The sequence below is a fragment of the Aspergillus neoniger genome (assembly GCF_003184625.1).
Source record: "Aspergillus neoniger CBS 115656 unplaced genomic scaffold BO87scaffold_27, whole genome shotgun sequence".
Lineage (NCBI taxonomy): Eukaryota > Fungi > Ascomycota > Eurotiomycetes > Eurotiales > Aspergillaceae > Aspergillus > Aspergillus neoniger.
This window is the reverse complement of record NW_020291155.1, coordinates 57,975-79,998: the sequence shown is the minus strand read 5'-3', so window position 1 is coordinate 79,998 and position 22,024 is coordinate 57,975. Positions and strand designations below refer to the sequence as shown.

General features: G+C 51.1%; 11 protein-coding genes across 11 annotated transcripts; 4 read left to right on the top strand and 7 right to left on the bottom strand.

Moving 5' to 3' along the window:
• Window positions 1-1,652: 1,652 nt before the first annotated feature.
• On the bottom strand, window positions 1,653-2,593 carry BO87DRAFT_399169 (uncharacterized protein; the record flags this gene model as incomplete). The annotated part of the gene is made up of 3 exons (XM_025625418.1): window positions 1,653-1,874; window positions 1,922-2,021; window positions 2,274-2,593. The coding sequence occupies 3 exons, from the start codon at window positions 2,591-2,593 to the stop codon at window positions 1,653-1,655; spliced, it is 642 nt and encodes a 213-aa protein (XP_025477179.1).
• A 259-nt stretch (window positions 2,594-2,852) lies between these two features.
• On the bottom strand, window positions 2,853-3,368 carry BO87DRAFT_118763 (uncharacterized protein). Its single transcript, XM_025617932.1, has one exon. It carries the CDS (start codon window positions 3,284-3,286, stop codon window positions 3,005-3,007), a length of 282 nt encoding a protein of 93 aa, XP_025477178.1. The 5' UTR covers window positions 3,287-3,368; the 3' UTR covers window positions 2,853-3,004.
• Window positions 3,369-3,450: 82 nt separating this feature from the next.
• Window positions 3,451-4,433, bottom strand: BO87DRAFT_364118 (uncharacterized protein; the record flags this gene model as incomplete). Its single annotated transcript, XM_025621726.1, has 3 exons — window positions 4,129-4,433; window positions 4,042-4,045; window positions 3,451-3,893 (listed from the first exon to the last, which is right to left on the bottom strand). The coding sequence occupies exons 1-3, from the start codon at window positions 4,351-4,353 to the stop codon at window positions 3,451-3,453; spliced, it is 672 nt and encodes a 223-aa protein (XP_025477177.1). The 5' UTR covers window positions 4,354-4,433.
• A 359-nt stretch (window positions 4,434-4,792) lies between these two features.
• Window positions 4,793-6,286, bottom strand: BO87DRAFT_314508 (ferritin-like domain-containing protein; the record flags this gene model as incomplete). The annotated part of the gene is made up of 2 exons (XM_025619660.1): window positions 4,793-5,818; window positions 5,876-6,286. 2 exons carry the CDS (start codon window positions 6,284-6,286, stop codon window positions 4,793-4,795), a joined length of 1,437 nt encoding a protein of 478 aa, XP_025477176.1.
• A 1,173-nt stretch (window positions 6,287-7,459) lies between these two features.
• Window positions 7,460-8,338, top strand: BO87DRAFT_314584 (SDR family NAD(P)-dependent oxidoreductase; the record flags this gene model as incomplete). Its single annotated transcript, XM_025619663.1, has 1 exon — window positions 7,460-8,338. A coding segment is annotated over one exon (879 nt), but the record flags the coding sequence as incomplete, so codon positions are not given.
• A 109-nt stretch (window positions 8,339-8,447) lies between these two features.
• Window positions 8,448-9,822, bottom strand: BO87DRAFT_118736 (isopenicillin N synthase family dioxygenase). The gene is made up of 2 exons (XM_025617931.1): window positions 9,655-9,822; window positions 8,448-9,535 (listed from the first exon to the last, which is right to left on the bottom strand). Exons 1-2 carry the CDS (start codon window positions 9,727-9,729, stop codon window positions 8,558-8,560), a joined length of 1,053 nt encoding a protein of 350 aa, XP_025477174.1. The 5' UTR covers window positions 9,730-9,822; the 3' UTR covers window positions 8,448-8,557.
• Window positions 9,823-10,286: 464 nt separating this feature from the next.
• BO87DRAFT_408662 (amidohydrolase family protein) lies at window positions 10,287-11,703 on the top strand. Its single transcript, XM_025626175.1, has 2 exons — window positions 10,287-11,451; window positions 11,505-11,703. The coding sequence occupies exons 1-2, from the start codon at window positions 10,461-10,463 to the stop codon at window positions 11,663-11,665; spliced, it is 1,152 nt and encodes a 383-aa protein (XP_025477173.1). The 5' UTR covers window positions 10,287-10,460; the 3' UTR covers window positions 11,666-11,703.
• Window positions 11,704-11,782: 79 nt separating this feature from the next.
• On the bottom strand, window positions 11,783-13,570 carry BO87DRAFT_441717 (uncharacterized protein; the record flags this gene model as incomplete). The annotated part of the gene is made up of 3 exons (XM_025628017.1): window positions 11,783-12,967; window positions 13,025-13,412; window positions 13,466-13,570. 3 exons carry the CDS (start codon window positions 13,568-13,570, stop codon window positions 11,886-11,888), a joined length of 1,575 nt encoding a protein of 524 aa, XP_025477172.1. The 3' UTR covers window positions 11,783-11,885.
• A 618-nt stretch (window positions 13,571-14,188) lies between these two features.
• Window positions 14,189-15,825, top strand: BO87DRAFT_378720 (putative cell cycle control protein (Cwf23)). The gene has a single exon (XM_025623861.1). It carries the CDS (start codon window positions 14,315-14,317, stop codon window positions 15,635-15,637), a length of 1,323 nt encoding a protein of 440 aa, XP_025477171.1. The 5' UTR covers window positions 14,189-14,314; the 3' UTR covers window positions 15,638-15,825.
• Window positions 15,826-15,897: 72 nt separating this feature from the next.
• Window positions 15,898-20,128, bottom strand: BO87DRAFT_399161 (uncharacterized protein; the record flags this gene model as incomplete). The annotated part of the gene is made up of 7 exons (XM_025625417.1): window positions 15,898-17,250; window positions 17,640-19,331; window positions 19,362-19,651; window positions 19,688-19,921; window positions 19,958-19,979; window positions 20,013-20,029; window positions 20,113-20,128. 7 exons carry the CDS (start codon window positions 20,126-20,128, stop codon window positions 15,898-15,900), a joined length of 3,624 nt encoding a protein of 1,207 aa, XP_025477170.1.
• A 638-nt stretch (window positions 20,129-20,766) lies between these two features.
• On the top strand, window positions 20,767-22,023 carry BO87DRAFT_417868 (DUF4112 domain-containing protein). Its single transcript, XM_025626842.1, has 3 exons — window positions 20,767-21,112; window positions 21,184-21,398; window positions 21,458-22,023. Exons 1-3 carry the CDS (start codon window positions 21,038-21,040, stop codon window positions 21,957-21,959), a joined length of 792 nt encoding a protein of 263 aa, XP_025477169.1. The 5' UTR covers window positions 20,767-21,037; the 3' UTR covers window positions 21,960-22,023.
• Window position 22,024: the final 1 nt, after the last annotated feature.

Genomic DNA, 22,024 nt, shown 5'->3' with positions numbered 1-22,024 from the left:
CTTTGTTGTTTACTTTTTCCCAAATTCCCACTGTCTTCCGTTCCTAGTTAATGGAGTCTACTTAGTGATGGAAATGAAGGGATCTGATCCTACTTACTAACTTAGTATCGCATACCAATTCCCGGATATTGTTAAAGTTTGAAGTTGGTGCACTGTACCATCTACCTACCGAGTAGTATTAACATTTGTTGCCATTTTTGGGTTGTAGCCTGATCTGGTCAGTCAGTCCTTACTATTTAACATTTAATTAATAACTACAGTTACTACATTTGTAGACACTACTATTCTATCTTGTGATTCATATATTTCCGATTTTTCACAACACTTATCCTTATTAGGTTTCTATATCTTAGCTTCCATTCATAGTCACCCACTGTCTCTTTCATTTTAGATTATTAATCTATTTTGATCATGTAAACCCGACTAAACTCCGTCTCTTCCTCCGATGGAGAGATAGAGGGTTACACACGTAACCACGTACTCCATAGGTAGACACCTAATTAATTAAATGACAGGTGTTCACTAACCAAATTCTTTACCCAATCGTAATCTCCTTTTCATCTATTCCCGACCAGGGTCTTGTCTCGAAGTGAGTGACATGACACGACATGACATGACATTCATTCATTCCCCCCGCCGCTTTGCGACACTTTACTAACTCACTAATTAACTAGCGTGATCCGCTAACCACAAGGTAGTCAAGTCAATCTACCGTAGTATCTCGTGTCTTTGTTCTACCGATGATACATAACAACATACTAATCCGATCGACCAAGACAAAAGTACAAGATGAATAGATGGATGGATAGATCTGAAGTAAACAAAAAAGCAATGAAAGACATGTTTCTCCACACCGATCAAATCAGAAGAAATATACATTCATGTTGCTGTATCCAGAAAGGGAAATAAAAGGGATCCTTAATAGGATCCCCATGACCCGAAAACTGAGGTTAAGTTGAGTCCGGCCCGTACTAGTGTCGCAATAGTTCGAGTGAGTTCTGCCCTGCCCACTTTTTATTTTTCTTTTCTCCTATCTTTCCATTCGTTTTCTGAACCCTGGACTAACTGCTTAGCGGTTCAGCGGCTACCTCACTATTCTTTGGACTAAAGTAGGTTGGTACGTAGTCTATCGCATGGCTTGGATGGCTTGGATGGGTTTTCAGCTCTGCGCCACACATACGGACACTCTGCTCTGTCTTGCCACAGTGGGCTATCACTAATATGGTGGGTTCTTTGCGATAGTCTTTGGTTCTATCTTTTTCTATCTTGGGTTATTGTGGTGATACTTTCTATCTTTCTCATCAGGCTGAATTTCGAGTGCTTTCCATCCATCTACTATCGACAATCTCATACGATCTACACCCTCCAGCCGGTTTGTATCTCGGAGAAATGGATCATGACGACACTCACCCACGGCCCAACTCACTAGTCTCTCGCAAGCCCAGCGCCGCCTCGTGGGCGGAGGACTAACTATCCAACTGTGGCATACAATCGCTTCGATGAGCATGATGATCGATTGGATCGCGGGACAATCCGATTGTCATCCACTTCCTCCTCCTCCTCCTCTTTTTCCTCTTTCTTTCCCCCCGCCGGCAGTACGCTTGCGGAAGGTTACACACCATCGGCTGTCAACCAGTTTGGATCCGTCGCGACTATTGAACCGGATGGACGATGTTGCTTTGTCGGAATCTCCGGCTTTTCTCTCCGTGTCTTTGCCCAACAGGGTTGTTGCTCCTATCGCCATCGTTGGGCTGGTCACCGCTAGGATCGCGAATCAGATCTTGGATCGACCTATTTTCGCCCATCCATGGGGCGATTGACTTGACTTTCCCTGATAATTTTCCGCCAAGGTTGTAGTAATAGTAGTAGTAAACCTTCGCAAAGACTCAGCTGTCCTGTTCCCGCCTTGATTGAGATTCACATTGATCCGGTTGAGGTCCATGTTCAGCACGGGTGGCACCGTAGCAGAGCCTCGCCATGGCGCATCCTCCACACTTGGCCCCAAGCCTGACATCCGTCCGCTGATCGGCATGTCATTGCGGTTGGGGGGAAGGGAGTGGGTTGGACCCGCGCATCACTAGGTCATGATTTTCCTTTCCCAACAACCCCCAAGGTGCACGAGGGAGGGGAAGAGGAAGTGGACACCGGACAGGAACTCTCTGCAGCTTGCACCTCACCCTCAACTCTTTTCTCAATGAAAACTGCACGAGAGAGAGAGAGAGAGGCTGCGCTGGGGACCGCAACGTGCAGGTCATGTGACAGGGCCAGTGAACTAGCTGCAGCCACTAGAAGAATTAGACAGACGCCATGTCATGCCAGTCCGGGTTTCCTGGACCACCGCCTGTTCGTAAGCTCCTGCTTCCCTCTCGCCGTCGGTAATATTCTCCCGGTCCAGCTTGTTCCCCGGCTTCATCGCCGCCGCCCCCAGCCTGGCTCTTTTGGCGGTCTCTCCGGAAACGACCACCACGCATCCAAACGGGTCATCCTGGCAGCTGCTGCCTGGATCCTGGCGGCCCCCAAGGGGTTGCATTATGGAGTAGGCACTAGTCGCAACGGTCTTCCCACTCGACTGCATTGCCACGTCGACCGACATGGTCCAGGAGGGGTAGAAGCACGATTGACATCCATGTTCGCAATGGTTGTGGTGGTCATGCTTTCAAACAAACCCCGAGTCGAGGATCTAACCGAGTATACTTCGTAGTGAAGAAAGAGAAGAGCGTTGTTGGCGCGGTTTCGGGATTCACTGATCCCCGATGTCAAGACCGTTAATTGTCCAAGATTTTTATTTATTATTTCCTTTTTTTTGTCGTAGTTTCTTTGTTCCCCTCTCCATCTAAGGTTCTCCAACTCTATCCACTTGATTCAGGTCATGTTCCATGTTCACATGCGACCGGGATTCCAAGATTCGAGTAAAGAAATGCCGTCCAGGATAGCCTATGGTTCAGAACCGGAAGTCCGGCGGGTCATTCATGGCCCAGAAGCAGATACTCATCAGCAGCTGTCGTCACCGACTTCTGCACCGTACGTGCGTGATGAAGCAACCGACGTTGTACAACATCAAAGGTGATTGAGTTTGCGACCTCCCAGCCTTCGTCAACTCAGTGGCGGTAAAGATGGCGGTAAACCAGGGAAAGATAGAATAGAATAAACAAAAAATAAAAAGGAACGACATTGTAACTATGTGTCTGCAGTGACGTGATAGTGTCTGCTCCAAGAGAAGGGGATATCCTAAAGCCCGCCACTGGCATGGTGCAAGTCCGCCGCCCGACCGGTGCTGCTGGTGCATATCGAGCCATCATAACCGAGGCGCCGGCGCAGGTCGAGTCCCAGACCAAAGCATGTCTGTTGTACTAGGATGCAGTTCCTTCCATCCTAACGGACGCGCAAATAGCGCCATCCGGGCGTTGATCGATAATCTCACTCAGCGTTGTTTGCTCTGCTCCGCTTCGATCAGAGTATCCCGTAGCCTTTCCACCATACCCCCCATGCTAATGGCCCCAACGCCCCGATAACGGCTGCCCCAAACGGTATCTCCAAAATGCTCCAGATCCATATTGTCCCGATGGCGGGCGCCCCCCTCATCACCGCATAGTATGGTTCGTCGTTGGTTATGACCATCAGCTTACAGCCAAGAGCGACCGCCATCGGCAGGAACACCATGGTACGTAATGCCGGAGGAAAGAGCAGTTTTCGGAAGAATTCTAACGTCAGTTTCTCGCTGTCCCAGGGCAGAAGCGAGACCGTCTCGGTGGACTTCGACCTGCCAGTGCTGCCAATGAAGGAGACGACGTGTCCGTGAGCAAGATGGACCAGCAGGGTCAGCATCGGAAAGGCCACGAATACTGATTCGCGGACGAGATTGTCTAGTTCGATGGACTCGGCATATTGATGGGCTGCGAGGTACGCGAGGGTCAGGTGGAGGGTGGTCAGGGGGACTGACAGCAGGAGCGTGTCGACGACGGGCGGGATAGGATGGTCGGACTCTTCAGGTTCGTCTTCTCCCTCCTCAGTGGATGCCGTTTCGTCCGTGACTTCTTCAACTCGCCTGATATCCTGTCCGTTTTTTACCGCCGCGAGCTCCGATGCGTTGAGGCCGGAAATGTCTCCGGTCGTGGGGTCGATGGTCACAAACCGGGGGCTCGAGTCAGAGGTCCCAGTCGGGGCGTTTGCCTGGCCTAGAAGTTTGCTTTGCCGTTCAGATATAATGTCCATCAACGTCTTCTCCTTGCTCTTCGGGGGATTCGGTGCAGGGCGCGCGAGGGGGATTGAGGAGGGATCGAACGTGTCGCTGTCGACAGTTGTCGCTGCTGCCGCTGCTGCTCGTCGCTGTTTCCGGTTCCTCGGACCTTCCATAATGCTGGAGCCCTGTAAATGTGCGTAGCTATTTATTGGCGAGAAAAGGGGCGATGGTTCGCGATAAAACGAGAAGCAGGGGGTTGTCTCAGGTGAAGCTCCGCTGTCAACTTGAAATGATGTATCACCGCCGGAGTTAAGCGGGGTTAGCCGTGCTGGTGGGCTGCCCCCGTCTGCACTGTATACAATATCTAGATGTTACAATCCAGCACAATGTAGATCAACCTTCAACCACGTTTTCATTAGTAGCTAAGTAGAACCCTAGATTAAGAACTAATAGAATTACAAACGGTCCAGCAGCATAGTTAAGACATGAGAATTTCCTTCTCCCGTCAGAAACCAAATACATAATCGAAATGAAACATCTCGCAAGGCATAACACGCCAAAAGCATGCCTTTCCTGCTTATTTTACCCTCAAGAAGCCATACACCTACTCATCTAACCAGACTGGTAGAGAGCCGGCCCAGCGACCACATGAGGGTTGATCATGGTGATGTTGAACGGAGTCACGTAGAGGTTCGTATCAGTAATGGCAATGAACATGGTGCCATTCACGGCGGGATCACCTGCATAGGTCTCAACATTGGGCTGAATCGTCGATCCAGATCTCGAGCCATTGAGCGTCAACTCAGAGTAGGTCACGTTCAGCTGCGTCACCCACGCCACGTACTTCGGGGCTCCAGCGGTAGTCGAGGTTACGTAGCTATTGTTCGGCCCAACAGGCTGTCCTGGAGCATCCCAAGACAAGAAGACTTCCCGGCCAGGGAACGACAGAGGGTTTGTGCGGTTGTGGGTGATTGCAGGGGAGCAGTTAATACCCACGGCATCATTGTTCTGGCAAGCTTGCGAGCTGGGGACCGCCGTGCTGTTCAACACGTTTGTGCCATTGGTGATAGTCTCCCTCCAAGCATCAGCGCCGTTGATACGAACCGGGTTCGGCTGGTTCAGGATAGACAGTGCTGGGAAGTTTTGCCATGCGAGACGCGTCTGGCCTTCTGGGCAAGAGGCGATATACGGAGCGAGCAAAGTCCAAGCCCATGACTGAGGAACACCGACCTCGAACCAGACTGGCATGGGGAAGAGTCCCTCAAACTGCCTGAAGATCATTTGCTGGCGGGCCTCCGTGGTGATGGACAAAGTGAGAAGAGTCGCTGCTTCGCGCGAGTCCAGATGGGACAAGAACCCATACACACCAGCCTCACCGAAGCGTGTAAGCTTCTGGCAGAAATCCAAGAATTCGTGAACTGTGGTATAAGGGTATACATAGTTGCACTGTCTAGGTGCCTCTGCGCCCAAGATGTTGGTCAACATGGTCGCATGGCCGACTTCCTGATCCGCCATGAACTCGATCAAGAAACGATCCTCCGCTGTCAACCCCGCAGCAGTGAAGTCGTCCACAGAGAAGCGTGCCAGTCCATCATGGAAGAGGTCGAGCTCGATGTACTCTTGGTACAACGCAAGAGCCTGAAAAACGTGTTAGCAAGGGCAGGAAGCCGTGAAAAGAGTCAAGTCAACACTCACCAAAGATTCGTAGTCAAAATCACTCTTTGCATTATAGACAGGGGTAGTCCCATTCGTTCCCACGCCCCCTGCTGGGATATATGGCCCAGGCTCAGGGCTATGAAGCTGACCATCACTAGGGTAGGTGGTAGCCTCCGGAGGAATGCCCAAGGGAGAAATTCCAGGGCCGATAGGGCCAAGAGTGAGTGCCCCAGTCGTTGTCGGTACCCCAGTGTACGGAGTGTGGGCCTGGGTTGTGGAATATGTCACGACAGGCGGAGGAGCTACAGCCGCAGGGGCAGTAGGAGCTGTAGCAGGGGCAGTGGCAGGAGCAGTTCCAGGGGCAGTTCCAGGCGCAACGCCCGTCGCATTCCCGACCTGCCGAGGAATGTTGAGGCGGGGATATGCCAGACTCAAGGGCAAGGAGCCCATTGAGCCAAGCAAAATCAAACGATATAAGGTCATGCTGATCAGCGGTTGTATTCCAGAAGTTTAAACATCCGCAACTTGTTGAAACCTGAAAGCTCGACAGGCACCTAGCAGGTACATAAATACGTTGATAGCCAGCACATCGTGCTCGTCATGTCACCTCCCATTTGTGACGCAATCGGGCAATCATAGTCTTCACGACTGTCTGCAATGGAGAAATTATCCACACGGTTTGTCGAAACAGGAATTTTTCTAGGAGTTCGGATGCGCGTGGATGTAACCTTCTCATCATCCATGACCCTCACGGAAGGCGACGGAAATATGGAACACAATGAAGCTCACACCGCAGACCCACCATGACTGACTTCAAGGAAAGAGAAATATGAGTTATGTCTGGTTAAGCCCCAAGCTTTGAGGAAAACGCTTGGGAGCGAACGGTACGGTGGTCATTACACTCAAGCCACACCGCGTGGCTTTCAGAAATGCATACGGGTTGGACAAACGAGTAGAACGACCCCTTCTAAGGAACGGATGGATGTGCCATAGTAATTGCCCAGGGGAAAAGTAAGTTGTATCACGTAAGGAAGTTTTGTAGCCTATCACGGTCCCAGAGGCCGGATTCAGGTCTCGTGGAGTGCCTGAGGATGCTCTACAGATGTGTCAGTCTGAAACCAGCATTCCATTCGGTACAACAATCACTTTACTTTGCAACAAAGAATATCATATGTAGACCCAGTCGACTTACCCACAATAGGCCAGACATCCGATGGTGAGCTTGGTCAATGGATTCGCTATATGGTTGGACGGAAATGATATCCAACGGAATGTCAGCCCGGCAAGGTAGCACCGCGCGAGGTATGAATGGCTAGAGATCAGCTGTTTCCGGCCGTGCCCGATAGGTATCAGCACCTAGTCACTATGACAGGTAGCATGTCGCCATTGTTGCTCTTGTGATGGCAGGTGTCACGAATATAGCCAGTTGCATCGCCCTCTACAAAACCCGAGTTTTTGCGGTGAACCTTTGTCCTTCTTATGCATTTCTTCACGATAACATCTGTAAGAAAGGGGATAATACTTTTTGACAGTACTAGAACATGTCGCAATTCAATGCTGCCCAGTTGTTGTCGGTCGAAGGACTGAATGTCGTCTTAACCGGCGGTGGCACAGGTAAGCTGAGCCCCTTACTGCCGCAAAGTTCGTGTGACTGACTACTTTTACCCTCCAGGATTGGGCCGTTCAACAGCCCTTGCCCTGGCTGAAAACGGTGCCGCCAAAGTCTTCATCCTTGGCCGTCGAGAGGATGTTTTGCAAGAGACCGTGTCTCTTGGCAAAAAGGAAACCATTATTCCAGTCCAGGCGGATATAACATCGAAAGAGTCTTTGCAGGCAGCCTATGAGACTGTCGCAGCACAGACAGATCATGTCGACCTACTCATCGCCAACAGCGGTTATGGAGGTCTGCCAATGGCACCGCCAAAGCCAAAGCCGGACGGGTCAATCCCAAGTCTTGCTGAGTTCCGAGATCATCTGTGGTCCTCCCCAGAAGAAGATTTCGGAAAGCTCATGGAAATCAACGTGAAAGGGACGTTTTTCACTGTTGTTGCATTTTTGCCGCTGCTCAACGCAGCAAATGAGAGAAGACCGGCTCCTGTAGAGGACCAACTCCCAACACCAAAGGCGCAGGTTATCATAGTTGGTTCGGTAGCCGGTCATTTTCGAGTCGTGCCTTATAGCATCGCATATAGTATCTCCAAGGGTGCAGTGCATCACCTGATCAAGACACTGTCCAACATTCTCACACCGTACGATATCCGTGTGAATGGCATAGCACCGGGATTGTTTCCTTCTGAGATGACGAAGATAGCGTTCGGAATCACCAAGTCATCAGCCTCGGATGGTGCCTTTCCCAAGAGTGAACTGCCCCCCGGTCGCGCTGGTCGCCATGAAGAGTTTGCAGGCTTGGTTCTTTGGATGGCAAGTCCCTCTGGGGCATATGCCAATGGCAATATCACAATCATCGACGGGGGTTGGCTGAGCACGTTGCCAAGTTGTTAGGTACTCAACACTGAAAAGAACACGATGGCACGTATATACATATATTCTCATTGAGCTAGGAAGAAACGTTCATGCATAACCCAATACAAGATGTTATACGCTTTGAAAGAAGATGCCAAATACGATGCCTAGACCCGCTGAGCATAATATTAGTTCAATAAATGCGACCTGCAGCCACAAGAGTATGCCACATTCCGTGCAGCGCTTGAAATGGAGCTTTTATATGGTTGCTGTAAGTCGTTGCACCAGATAATCACCCGTGGTTATTCCAGGATACTTTGCAGGGCGGGTCTCCTCTTCGAAGGTCCCAGGAATAGCTTCAATGAATTGGTTCATATTGGGATTGCAGAAATATGCAATGCTGTAGCGATCAGGGTAGATAACGGAATCATGCTCTTCCTCTCCGACTGCTGTCGGGGGCTCGACAACTCGGTGTCGGGTACTTTTGATGATGTCGTTGGACCATCGAGCCAGCAAATCGCCAGCATTAATAACCACAGTGTCGGCGATGGGGGTCACATCCACGAAAGTGCCCTTGGGACTACGAACTTGCAGTCCCCCGCGGCTATCTTGAAAGAGAAGCGTGATGGAACCATAATCGCTATGTTCACCGGCTCGAACCTGTCCCGGATTTTGCTTGAAGACCTCCTTAGGCACTGAAGGATAATGCAGCAGGCGAAGGTTATTGTCGCCGGCATCCACGTAGGCATCAAAGAAGTGCTCTGGCAAGTTCATGCCCAGTGCAATAGCGCGCATGACCTCCATGTGGAGCGACTTGCACATGTCAAAAAACGACAACATCACCTGCTTAAAGTCCTTCCCTTCATCATCGATGTGGTCGGGCCACCGATTCGGAAAGCCATCCACACCTTCCCGACCGATTTCCATTGTCTCCTTCAGGTCGGGAGTGGTTCGAGAGGCCCCCGCCACGTCATCGACCGTGCTTAGCTTCTCTTGCCCAGTCTTGACGTATCCACGGTTCGACTGTGGGGTAGTCCAGCACAGACTATCTTTTTGATCCTGCGATCGACCGAAGAAGCGACCTGAAGAGCCAAATACACCAGAGACAACGGAAGGAGGAATGCCGTGGTCTTTGAGGTAGAGGAAGCCGGATGATTTGAAAGCGTCTACGATGGACATGGCGACCTCATGCTTATCGGCGGGGGTGCCGTTTAGAAAAGGTCCGAAGTCGATGATCTACGGTAACACCAGGTGAGACAAAGACCAGACCCGACCAGACCAGAAGACTCCAGACACAAGCAAGAAAGCACGTGGAGTGAAAGACAGGGGGAAAGGCCGTTCACGGAAAGACTTACTGGGATAACCAAGTCATCCTTTTCCACTGCTGTAGAAGCTGGGTGACACTGTTGTTGGGGGAGATTACCTTCCATTGTGGAGATGCACGATAACTCCAGGATAGAGAAGACGGCAGCCACAGTACAAACGATCGGAGCAACGAGTTGGGATGTAAAGACTTAATATCTGGGGAATTGAGATGGGCAGACAAGGAAACGAGATGGCGCAAGGGGAGGCTCGTGCAGAAGACCGTGAGATCACTTATCTGCCATGAACCAAGGATGACGCTGGGGCAAAGGGCGAGTGATTGGGCAATAATAGAGAAGCAATCGGCGGTTAAAGCTCCCCAACTTATTACTATGATAAGACCCGGGCAATCAAATCGCGGGGCAGGGACGGGCAATAACCATGGCAGTGTGATAGGGAAAGATTGGAGATATGGAGACAGTAGATGATGGAGATATGGGGAATGCACAGCTGGATTGGCTTATCGGACCAGCTTGGGGAGATTCACCGGGTCAAGCGCAGCGATTATCAGTCCGATAGAACTGCAATCTCCATCAAGATCAGACCCTGATCTTGAAGATAACAGATCAAGGAGTTTATCGCAGCTGAAGAAAAGAGAGGGGAAGAAAACCAAGGGGAAGTTGCAGTTGATCAGTCATCTTCATGCATCTCACATGAGTATTTACCCCTCATTAGCTGCACCCTCCCAATACTTAGTGAAGGTAGTACTGAGTTGAACACCAACACAAACAACAACAATAATTACACCTCTTCCTTCTATTTCTCTTCATCATTGTCTTTCTATGATACAAACGTCAAAATGCCCCCTCTGATCGTCGACATCCACACTCATGTCTACCCTCCTTCTTATATGCATATGCTTCGCGCGCGCAAGACAGTCCCCTATGTCCACGACCCAGCCAACAATGCAACCCCTCGTCTCATCATCCTTTCATCCGATGATGACCCGTCAATCCCCGTCGATCAGCGTGGTCGCCCCGTGGATTCGTCCTATTCAGATATCAACGTGAAATTGGCCTTTATGCGACGCCATGGAATCAACTGCAGCGTGATTTCTTTGGCCAATCCGTGGCTGGACTTCCTCGAGCCGGACGAAGCCCAGACATGGGCAGAGCGCATCAATGACGACCTGGAGACAACTTGTGCGCGGGTGAACAACGATGCAGACCCCGACAGAACAAAGGCACTCCATGAAAAGGAAACGCTGTTTGCTTTCGGGGCACTTCCGCTCAGCGCCCCGAGCCCTGATATTGTTGTAAACGAAATCAGAAGGCTCAAGACATTGCCCCATCTCCGGGGGGTGATCATGGGAACAACAGGTCTAGGCAAGGGGCTAGACGATAGTAGACTGGATCCGGTCTGGGAGGCCCTACAAGATACGGAGTCCATGTTGTTCCTGCACCCCCACTATGGGCTACCGGATGAAGCCTTTGGTGGACCCGAAGTAACGAATCGCTATGGTCATGTTCTTCCCCTAGCTCTAGGGTTTCCTCTTGAGACAACCATTGCGGTGACGAGGATGCTTTTGGCGGGGGTCTTTGATTGCTTCCCACGGTTGAAGATCCTCCTAGCTCATTCCGGAGGTACCCTTCCCTTCCTTGCTGGTCGGATCGAGAGCTGTATCCTTCATGAACGCAAATTCATCGCCAACGGAGGTGATGTTCCCGGTCCGCAACGCAGTGTGTGGGATGTTCTGAGCACCAATATCTATCTGGACGCTGTGGTGTATGGCACTGCTGGGTTGAAAGCAGCTGTGGCAGCAGCAGGAGGTAGTGATCGTCTTCTCTTCGGTACGTTCGTCCCGGGATGCTTTTCTGCTATAACATTATTAACAACAGTATAGGAACTGATCATCCGTTCTTCCCTCCTTTGGGTGAGGATGACGAAGAATGGCCGAGTGTGACAACTAATTACAAAGCGATCCATACTGCATTCGAATCAGAAGGAGATACTGCTGCAGGGGTCTTGGGGGGCAACGCGGCTCGCATACTGGATTTGAAATAGACATGAACTATATAATAATAGCAATGCTGCATGGCATGACTCCATCTGCTTTGTGCTTTTGCTTGCAGTGAAACGTGTCAGTGATACTGCACATCCGTGGTATATGCAGGATGCAAGTATTTCCGTTGAGATCAGTAAGTCATACATGTCAGATGGACGCAAATCCCGGCTTCATCCCTTCGGGTTGGCCAAGGCCAGACTGCGGCGAGAATCACCACGTCTACATCTTCGGGGAATTTCTCGAAGCTAGCATCTCCCAGCCTATGAGCCTCCAGATCTCTTGTACAAACCAGTCGGGCACTGATTGCTCGGGGATTTTTGAGCAGGTCTGAAGTCGTTCAATGTCCCGTTCATCTGGCTCGATGGGGTACTGTAGAGCCTCTGGCCAAAGCGAGTCCGTGCCAAAGACCGAGTGAAGCAGGGTAGTCTGTAGCTTTCCCTTGAGCTTGGCAGCCAACTGTTTGTTCGTACACCCATGACTGGGATCTGAAGACATAGATGGAGCATCGTCGAGTAGGGCTAGCATCCTTTCCAATGGCCATATAAGGCTCTTAGCCTCCATGGCCGCTGCGGGTAATGTGCTCTCAACCATGTCAATTCTCTCCAGACCCCCTGGTAAAGGAAACTTGGCATCGTTCATCTGTAAATCAGGTCGCAAACGCAAATCGTGGAAGACAAACAAGGAAAGTAGCGTCCCCACACGACTCAAAAGTACGAATAAAAACCCTTCAAGGATATTCTGTTTAGCTACACAGTCAATGTTAAGCGATAGTGCCATTTTACTCAGTAACAAGCTCATGTGAGTGGCTACTTCATCCCTTTCCTCTTCTTGGTTCGGAGAATTACCAGAGTAGTCTGTTCTGAATCGCTTGACCGTTTCCTTCTGCCTTTGTCGAGTTTGTTTTGCGCTTGTTTTAGACTCACGAAGTTGCTGTTCTGCTTTTCTCCTGCAATGCCGGCCCAAAGCGTCTACAATCGATTCATACAAGCGAACAATGGAGTACGTAATCTGCCCAGCATCTCGCATATGTTGTCCAGATGCAGATAGTTTCTTGAAAGCCTGGATCAGGATAAGAAAAGCATTCTCGGTGCTATTCAGAACAGCCAGTATATCCGGCTGCTTGGGCTGTGGTATTGCTTTAGTCGTGGATCGGGGTACAATTGGTTGTTCAATCGCATCAAGAAGAGTTTCTGTTGCAGTAGCACAAAGCTCCACTGCGGCCCTAACAATGTTTGAATTATTGGGCCGTTTCTGCAGAACTTTCTGTAATGCGTAGAGTTGCCTCATGAAAGGTGCAGTGACTATAAGGCAATTTCGGTCAGTATAATCTCATCCATTAAAGGCGCCGGCGAACAGACATTGTTCAGGAAAGTCTAAATGATTGACCACACCGCCATCTAATCCTGCAGAAAGACTATTGTCAAACACCGAGGCATCCATTCGTGAGAGGGTCTGGGTCTTTGCTCTCTTCCGTGTCATAGCTTCACTGCCGGCAGCAGCACTGTTCGCAGTAGTCTTGCGTTTCAATGCCGCTTGACCGTTTTCTGCACCTGCATCACCTGCATCCTGGAGCCGTGCCCGAAGAGACTCATTGCGTTGCTCTAGTTCATATATTCGATCCAGCAAATTGCATTGTTCTGCTTCGGACCGCTCATATGCTTGTTGCCAAAATGAGACGCTGTCGAAGAATTTGTCATGCGTGTAAGACCTGTCAGATGAGTGGGTGCTTTTGACGTGATGACGAATCTGCAATAAATGCTCTAAACTTTCAATTAATCTGCATGTCTGTCAAAAAGTACTAAGACGGGAATATTGCCTTTGAGATCCACATCCGGTGGCTTGAGCTTGACGATGGCCATTGCAAGTGCTAGCTGAGCGGGAGATGGCATTGTAATTCCATTCATTTTTACTTTCTTAGAAGTTCATCACAAAATGGGAGACGAGGCGGTATCGCAATGCATCAAAGCGTCGAGTCGAGTTCATCTCAGTTAATTACTCTCTTTCCTCATTTGGAAGGCACGTGTGCGGTATCAAAACCAAGGGATACATTTGGGTCTGGAAGGTCCTTGACATTATATTTCTTCATTTACGCTGACAATGCTTTGAAGAAATGCTCAAAAGTACTAGTAATGCTAATCCTCTGACTGACTTAAAGTGACGCACACACAATTAAGTATTGAAGCGTCGTCCAGTGGCCTCTGGACTCAAACTACAGCCAATCCACTACTATATATATACATTGAAGTAATATAGGAAAAGTGATGTAGTAGTACTGATAAATTGAATTTTGGCAAAATTTTGAAGAGGCACTGCGAACCACAATTAAAATAAATGTCAATATCAAATTACTCTATGTCAAGCGAAATAAGCTCTTATTACTACTAGATAAGTACTTGGACTAATCGGGTGGACAAAGTGAAACCGAGGCAGACCCGCCACCGCCAGCCAGACCCTCCCGCCAAGCCCGACATGAAGCTTCATCGGTTTCTGCTACCACTTTCTCTCCTCATTCACCACTCCAACACAAGACCTCCAAGAGGCGTGCATCGCCAACTAAAACACCACGTCGACTCCGCATAACAAAACCTGAAGAGAAAAACCACGTCTAAGCTCAAAAACAATACCGCGACGGCCAAACGCGCACCACCATGGCCTCAAAAGACGACCTCAAGGCCCACGCGGCCTCCAACGAAGACTTCTACGCCCTCCTCGACATCTCCCCGGCAGCTGCAGAATCAGAAATTCGTCGCGCCTACCGCCGAACTGCTCTGAAGTACCACCCCGATAAGATCGCGAACCCTACACCTGCGGACATCGACAAGTTCCATACGCTCCAGATCGCCTACGATGTTCTTTCCGATCCGTCGGTGCGGCAGCTCTACGATAATGCGCGGGAGGCGCGCCAGCGCAAGCAGCGCGAGCGGGATATGATGGATGCTGCGAAGAGGAAGATGAGAGAGGACTTGGAGGCTAGGGAGCGCGCGGGGGCTGCGGCGATGGGTGGCGCTGGTGCGCAACGCGGTGTGAAGCGGCCGTGGATGGGGGGCGGTGCTGATGATGATGCTGAAGCGAAGCTGCAGAGGGAGATTGAGCGGATTGCCGAGGACGGACGACGGAGGCGACGTGAGGCGGAGGAGAAACTGAAGCAGGAGATGGAGGAGGAGGAAAAGCTGATGCGCCAGGAGGAAGAAGAGGCGCAACGGGTGGCGGACAGGAGTAGTCAGAAGGTTGATCGCTCGAAAGAGGGTGGTACGAATGTTCCGGAGTTAGAACGAGGTGTTAAGGTGCGTTGGGTACGTGAAGGACGCGGGCTGGACCTGGATAAAGATCGGTTGATCTCTCTATTCTCGTCTTACGGCGAGATCGAGAACATCCTGCTCCTCAAGGACAAACGACAACGTATCGGAGACAACCGCGAGAAGAAGACGGTTGCGACAGCTGTGGTGATTTTCGCTTCCATTGTCAGCGCTCACTTTGCTGTTCTGAACAGTGAGAAGAGGTTGCGTCAGAGTGTTGGGCAAGCGGATAGCGAGTGGTCTGCCATCGAATCTGTCTTCTGGGCATCTGGCAGCCAACCCGACCTGAGCGTTGCAGCCAACGCCTATTCTACTGCTTCCACTCCCCTGGAACAGGGCATCGCAGCACCCAACTCTTCAAGGCCAGTCCCTTCCGCCGCCCCTCCCAAACCATCTTTCAACTTTGCTGGTTTGAAATCAGCAGCATCTGATGCTGCTGGTAAGAACCCCGGAAAAGCACCATCCTTCGGTTCCTTTGCTGCTGGCGCGGCGTCAAAGTCGGCGCAATCTGCGCCTGCTGGCTCAACCAATGGCTCGAGCGCCCCGAGTATGGCGGAGCTGACGCTGATGCGGTTGAGAAATGCGCAGCGGGAGAAGGAACGCAAGGCCCTTGAAGAGCAGCTTAGGAAAGAAGATGAAGCTGCAGATGCAGCTGAGGCTGGAGCCAAGGTATAGATGCGATATATTTCAATGACTCGAGGCCATGGTGCGCATTTACAAAGGCGTTACATGGTCGGATGAACTCAACAGCAGCATTAAGTGCTGCGCTATGTATTCTTAGACACTTCATTCAAGCATAAAGATACCCTCACGTTTTGTATTATCAATTACTTTGCATTTTCCAATGAGACATGAAGACGTTGTATTTACCGGTATCCTTTTGACAATATATTACACATTTGATCTATGATACATTGTTGACGCAGTTGATCATTTCATCGTGACTCCTCCTCTTCCTCCAACTGTTCCAACAGTTCCCTGGCCCGCTGTCCCTCCAGCTCTAGGTTACGGCCCTGGTTTTTCTTCACTCCGCCATTGTAGATGTGCTCTCTCGTCCAAGCAGGCACAAGTGCCTTCAACTTCACCTCGCCAGACCCAGAAGATCCATCTTCGGCACCAGTCCATGAGACCTTGAACTCCTGATCAGGACTATATTGGGTCCCCTCACCAGTCAAAGCAACGTCCGTCATCATCTCCAATCGACACAAAGCAAGTCCGATATTTCCAACACCGCCCAAGAATTTGCCCGCGCTACGGCCCTTGCGCGCACTGACCTTGGAAATATTCGACCCGGATGGCGGCAACTCCACCTCCACAGAGGGGTCATACACCGGCATATCGGCCGACCCCAAGTCGCCTAGATCCCCATTATACAACTGAACCGGCAGTATACGCTTCCTCACAACACCCGTATGATGTGTTCGGATCGTAAGTTCCTGACCGACATAGCATCCCTTGCGGAAATCAATACCCCGCGCCATATCCATGTTGGACTCCAACGGAAGCGCGGACTCGCGGATTATCTCTGACTGCCCTTCCGCAATGCCATGCAACATCCGTCGCACCGTATAAGAGCCCAGATCCACCTCCGATCCATAACCTTCGCCTTCTCCCTCCGCCAGATGCGTCGTCAAGTCCGCCTCGCCTGGTGTGATAAGCCTAGAGCCGAACCCTGGTGCGCGGGTATCTACACACCCGGTAACTGTTGCAGAAGAAGAGGCAAATGGCGAAAGTGACTGAGAATCCAGGTTATATGCTGCCCACCGGGGTTCACTATGATCTTTCCAGGAGGCCCACACGGTCCGTTCTCCCTCATCTAGGGCACGTAGCTTCAGTTTCGCGCGGAGCTTGTGCTTTTTGAGATGTTTCAAGAGAGCCGTGACTTCGCTCTTGTCCACTTCCACCAGCCATGCGTGTTCGTCCGGTGATGTGCCCTCTGCCTGGGGTAGTGGGTAGAGGAAAGCGTCGTTGAGCACTCGGCCTTGGGAGTTCAGGAAAGCAGTGTAGGAGCCGGTTCGACGGGTTGCACGGTTCGGGTCATTCGTGATGAGCATGTTCTGGGTGATTAAGCCTTGGAGATATGAGGTGCTATCGATGCCTGTTATGGAGATTAATCCGCGGTTTGTGAGACGTGCATATCCGGTTGCTGGCGGGGAGGGTGGGTTCGGGGTGGTGGATCGTGGGGCGCAACGCTGGACGGTCGTGGAGAAGTATCGATTGCGGCCGAGACATTGCGCACATATTGTGCGTGTAGATGGGCTGGAGCGCATCATGTTTGTGGGCTGATACTGGAATTGGTTCTGCGTAGCGTTTACAAATCAGAGGCCCATGAATGACATCGTGGGTAAGGCGGTGGAAAAAGGCAGAATATAGAACATGACATAATCTGTCTTACGAGCTAGCCCAAAAAGGAGAATCTACTCCGCATAGGAAAGGGTTCTCTGTAGCATGGACAATATCAAATTGAATTCAAGATCATGAAGTGATGAACCGCTAACTTCATTAGAAACGCATATGTATAGCTGATGGGTCCTATCAAGCAAAAATGACCGAGTTACTTGTGTCCTTTAGCAACTCCTTCCAGAAACCCAAGCAAGAAAGCCTTATTGACAGGCGAAGACACCTTATTGGCATTAGATGCCTGACTATCCTCCATTTCATGAGGCGCCTGTCCAACATTAGGAACAGCGGGTAAATTGACCGGCGACAGTGGACTAACGACAGAAGAAGGCTGCGACGGTTTCGCAACAGATGCGCCCAGTTCCGCAGGGGAAATATTTGGAGAGACAGAGGTTCTGCCAAAGAGAGATAGGAGCATCTCCTTCTGCGCAACAGTTTGACTCGGTCGGCGGTCGAAGCTGGGTTGAGGTTGCGAATGCCGAGGGGATTCCGTGGAGCGTGCGGCGGCCTGTTGATCTTGACTCTCATTGAGTGCAGTCCGAATCGGCAGAAGATTCATCGCATTTGGATTATCAGAGCGACGTAGAATCTGCGGCTGGAAAGGTTTAGGTGGCTCCGGAGAACTGGGTTTCGGACCCCTAGGCTGGGAGGGAGGACGGGAGGTCTGCGGAGAAGCGCGTGCAGGAGGCTGTTCCTTGGCGGCTTGTGGTCTTGCCAAGATTGTTATAGGGGCCGTAACAGCCGATGCCTGCTCATTTCTGAGTCCTTTGCGATTCGGCCCATTCTGTGCCTTTCTTGATGGCTTCTGAGCTCCGGGTTGTAAAGTATGCATGGTCGGTCCAGAGGCTGGCGAAGAAGTCCATGGATTAGCCGCGGGCGAACTGCGCCGCGCAGGGCTATGGTCCCCCCGGGGTCGTTGAAGGACTTGTTTTCTGGCCGGGGACACTGATTGACCCGATAGTTCGGCCGGCCCAGAGACAGCAGGAGCAGGAGACCCTCTCAGCAAATTAAGGAGATGATCCTGATGTTGTGATGGTCTTCGTTCACTGGCTTGCGCCGGTCCAGTATGGGACACCAAGTTCGCCTTAGGCGTCTTGGGTGTTTTGGTCGAGTCATCCTTGAAAACATTCAACAGAGCCAGGGAATGGCTCGTAAGTTTGGGTGGAGGCAAGTTTCTCGCCGGTGGCACGGTCGCACCTTGAGCTTGGGAAGGATGACCTGATTGAGAGAATTGAGGATCACCGGTTCGATGGTAGGGGGCAGGGGCGGCTTGACTCTGCGGAGCGGGAGCAAGTTCTGCCAGCGAACCTGTGTCCTTGTGGAAGTGTGATGCAAGCGACTGCTGAGGGGGGAAACTTCCGTGAAAACTACCCGATGGCCCTGGAGGAGCAGTAGAGAGCGGTCTTTGATTCAACTGGCCATGAGGCATTGTGTTGGCAATGGATGCTGGTAGGTGTGGTACAGGACCGTGATTGGGCTGTGGGTATGACGGCAAGCTGGGGGGTACGCCGACATGAGGGCCTTGCTGGGGAAAGCCCGGGAAGAAGCCCATCGCGGGATAAGGACGACTCACAGGAGGCACACTCCCTGGGAGAGGGGCCGGCATCGATTGCTGCTCTGGAATATGGGCTTGTGGAAGGGATTCACGAGACGAGCCGGTCCGCAGCAGCTCTAAAAGAGCATTAGATTTAGAGGCACTAGGCCCTGAGACTGGTGCATGGATGACCGGCGATGTATTTCCAGAAGAAGCCAGATTGTTAATGTTGAGAAGGCGCTTAAGGTGAGCAGAGGCGTCCTGAGTCGACGCAAGTTCTGGCAAGTCACTGGGAGTAGCCATTTCCGCAGCCGCCTGGTTCGGTGTGAAGCTGTGCACGGCATGGGAAGCTTCGTCGATCGACATGTCGTTCTGCATAGGCACCTTCGAACCACCTGGAGTCTTTCCTTCAAGCCTCTTTTGCTGGGCAATCCACTTCTTGAGTGGATGCATAAACGGAGCTACCATATAGAACTTGTTCGCATTGGCGACGGCGAAGCCTTGATCTTGCTGCTTGCTCTTCTTCAGTGTCGGCAACTCCGACAGCTTGTACCACTCAATCTTGCTAATCTCCTTGCGGGTACGCGGCTCAAAATGAGCATCCTGTGGCACGCCCCGGAAAACGTACAGCCTCATGTGCTGCTCTCTCATGGTGATTTCGATGAACTTGACATCTTTCTCATCTTGGACCAATCCGGCTTCCCGAACGTCAAAACCAGTTTCCTCATAGACTTCTCGAATGGCGCAGTCGATGTCTTTCTCATCTTTATTAATTTTGCCTCGTGGAAAACTCCAGTTGGCGCCTTTCTTCCAACCCTTGACCAAGACCACCTCATCCATGTCATCGTTAAGCATGATGGCACCGCGCACCGGAACCCGGGTTTTGTAGGCCAGGAATTCGGAGAATGCGGTGATATGATGATAATGCGACCATTGGGACATCAATGGGCAATGCTGAAAGATGCGCAAAGCAAAGGCTTTCAGGGACAAGGACGGGAGAGCCGGATCCAACGGCCGAATGAAGTCTTCGTAGAACCATTGTGCTTCTTCAACCTGAAAACAGATGCGTTCAACAGATTCGAGCTCTTCTCGGGGTAAGTTAATGATAAAGCGAACACATAAATCATCCAGCCCTGCCCGGAGCCATCCAAGTTAGCACAGCCGAGGTCACCGTAGCCACACGGGCGGGGGAGACAAGCGTCAAGGCGAGACTCACAGTCTTCCAACTGCATCTTTGTTTCTGTCATACTGGACAACGTGCTCTAGCATTTCAGCAGAGGTAAGGGCAGGCAAGGAGCTCTCCGAGCGTCAAGCGGAGAGAGCACGAGGCGGAGCGAACGAGGACTGAGGGGACAGCACAGCGCGCTGCTGCAGCTTCAAGGAAGGGTGCTTGGCAAGCGCCAACCCTGAAGCGTACTTTGTGCGAGAAGGCTAAGGAGGCAGGGATTCGAGGGTAAAACCAATGGGTTATCTACCTCCAACCAAGAGAAGAAGCGCTGATAGGTGGGTAGAGAGTGAGGAAAAAGTGGCGCTTGTGGTCGACACCCGACGGCCTAACAATAATGGAGGACGGCTAAGAGTGAGTGAGCTGCGAATGAGTTGGGTTGGGGAAGTCACTCATTAGTTAGTTACTAGTACCAACTAGTCTAGTCCGCTTAGGGGAACCAGCTGACTGCGCCACAATAAATTACATGTGGCGCAGTTACACACAGGTATCAAGAATGTGGCTAGTGAGATGTGAGGGGGGTACGTAATGTCTGCTGGTGGTCGTGCTGGATCCTGCAATGACGTCGATGCGCGGCTCGCGTTCCAGATATTCAGGTCATTGTCGACGTTGTCGTCGTTGACTGGTTGTCGCACAATGTATCCCATGGTTTTAAAAAGCCGCCCGAAACCCTTTTGTCCAAAAATAAGGCGCTTACATCGGAGATCCTTTATCAAATCTTCGCAGACATACATACGTACGTCTGCTCCTGAGAGCTTGGCGGTTATATAGTCAGCCAAGCATCCCCTCCTGAAGAGGGTGCCTGATCGATCCGGCACATTCCAACGTCCCTTTTCTTTCTGCTTTTCTTAACAGAGACCTTTACTCCCCTTACTCTAAGTCCCTTCCATCATCTGATTCTGCCACCTCCTAAGCTATGTCGGCGCAACTTGCAAATCTAGTGGGCAAGAAGATTCTCGCAGAATCCGCCCGGAATCATTTTGGACAAGAGGTAAAACCCATTCCATTTTCTGAACCGTCCTACTGTGGCAAACTATGGGCTAAGACAGTGTGTTGTTGTAGGACCCCTATTTCGAAGAGGTTCCCGCGTCACGCTTGAATCGCGCCTTCGGGAAGAAAACACAAAAGCGACGCAAAGCAGTCCCTCCCGGCCTGTCGCAGAACGACAGCAAGGTTCTGACGCAAGTGAAAAGAAGAGCATATCGCTTGGACTTATGTCTCTTTAGCCTGTGTGGAATCCGATTTGGATGGGGAAGTGTTATAGGTCTATTCCCATTGTAAGTTGCAATCTCTGCAGATGGTGTTCAATACGAGACTCATGCAAGGAATCAAACAGTATTGGAGATGGAGCAGACGCAGCATTGGCTTTGATGGTGGTGCACACCTGTGACAAAATCGACGGGGGCCTCCCATCGCGGCTGCGAATGATGATGCTCATGAATATCGTGATCGACTTCTTTATCGGCCTGGTTCCTTTCATTGGTGACGTTGCTGATGCCGTGTACAAATGCAACACGCGGAATGCCGTGCTTCTGGAAAAGCATTTGCGGGAAAAAGGGGCCAAGGCGCTTGCCAAACAAGAGAGGAGGCAGGATACAGCGGATATGAGCTTGCCGGACGAGTTCGACCGCTATGACGACGATACTTCGGGTGAGCCATCTAGCCACAAAGGCCAGCCACACAGTAGGAACACTGATGGACCAGCGAAGCCTCAAGCAGCACGGGATCCCAAGAAAAGCCGCTCACAAGGCAGATGGTTCGGAGGAAGAGGGGCCCAACCAGAGGATGACCTTGAGACTGGAGTGATCGATAACTCCCGGCCCTCTCGGCGGCATTGATGATGTCACAGATAGATGCATTCAGGACAGTCAAAATAATAATGCCTACCCACAAACGCGGTATA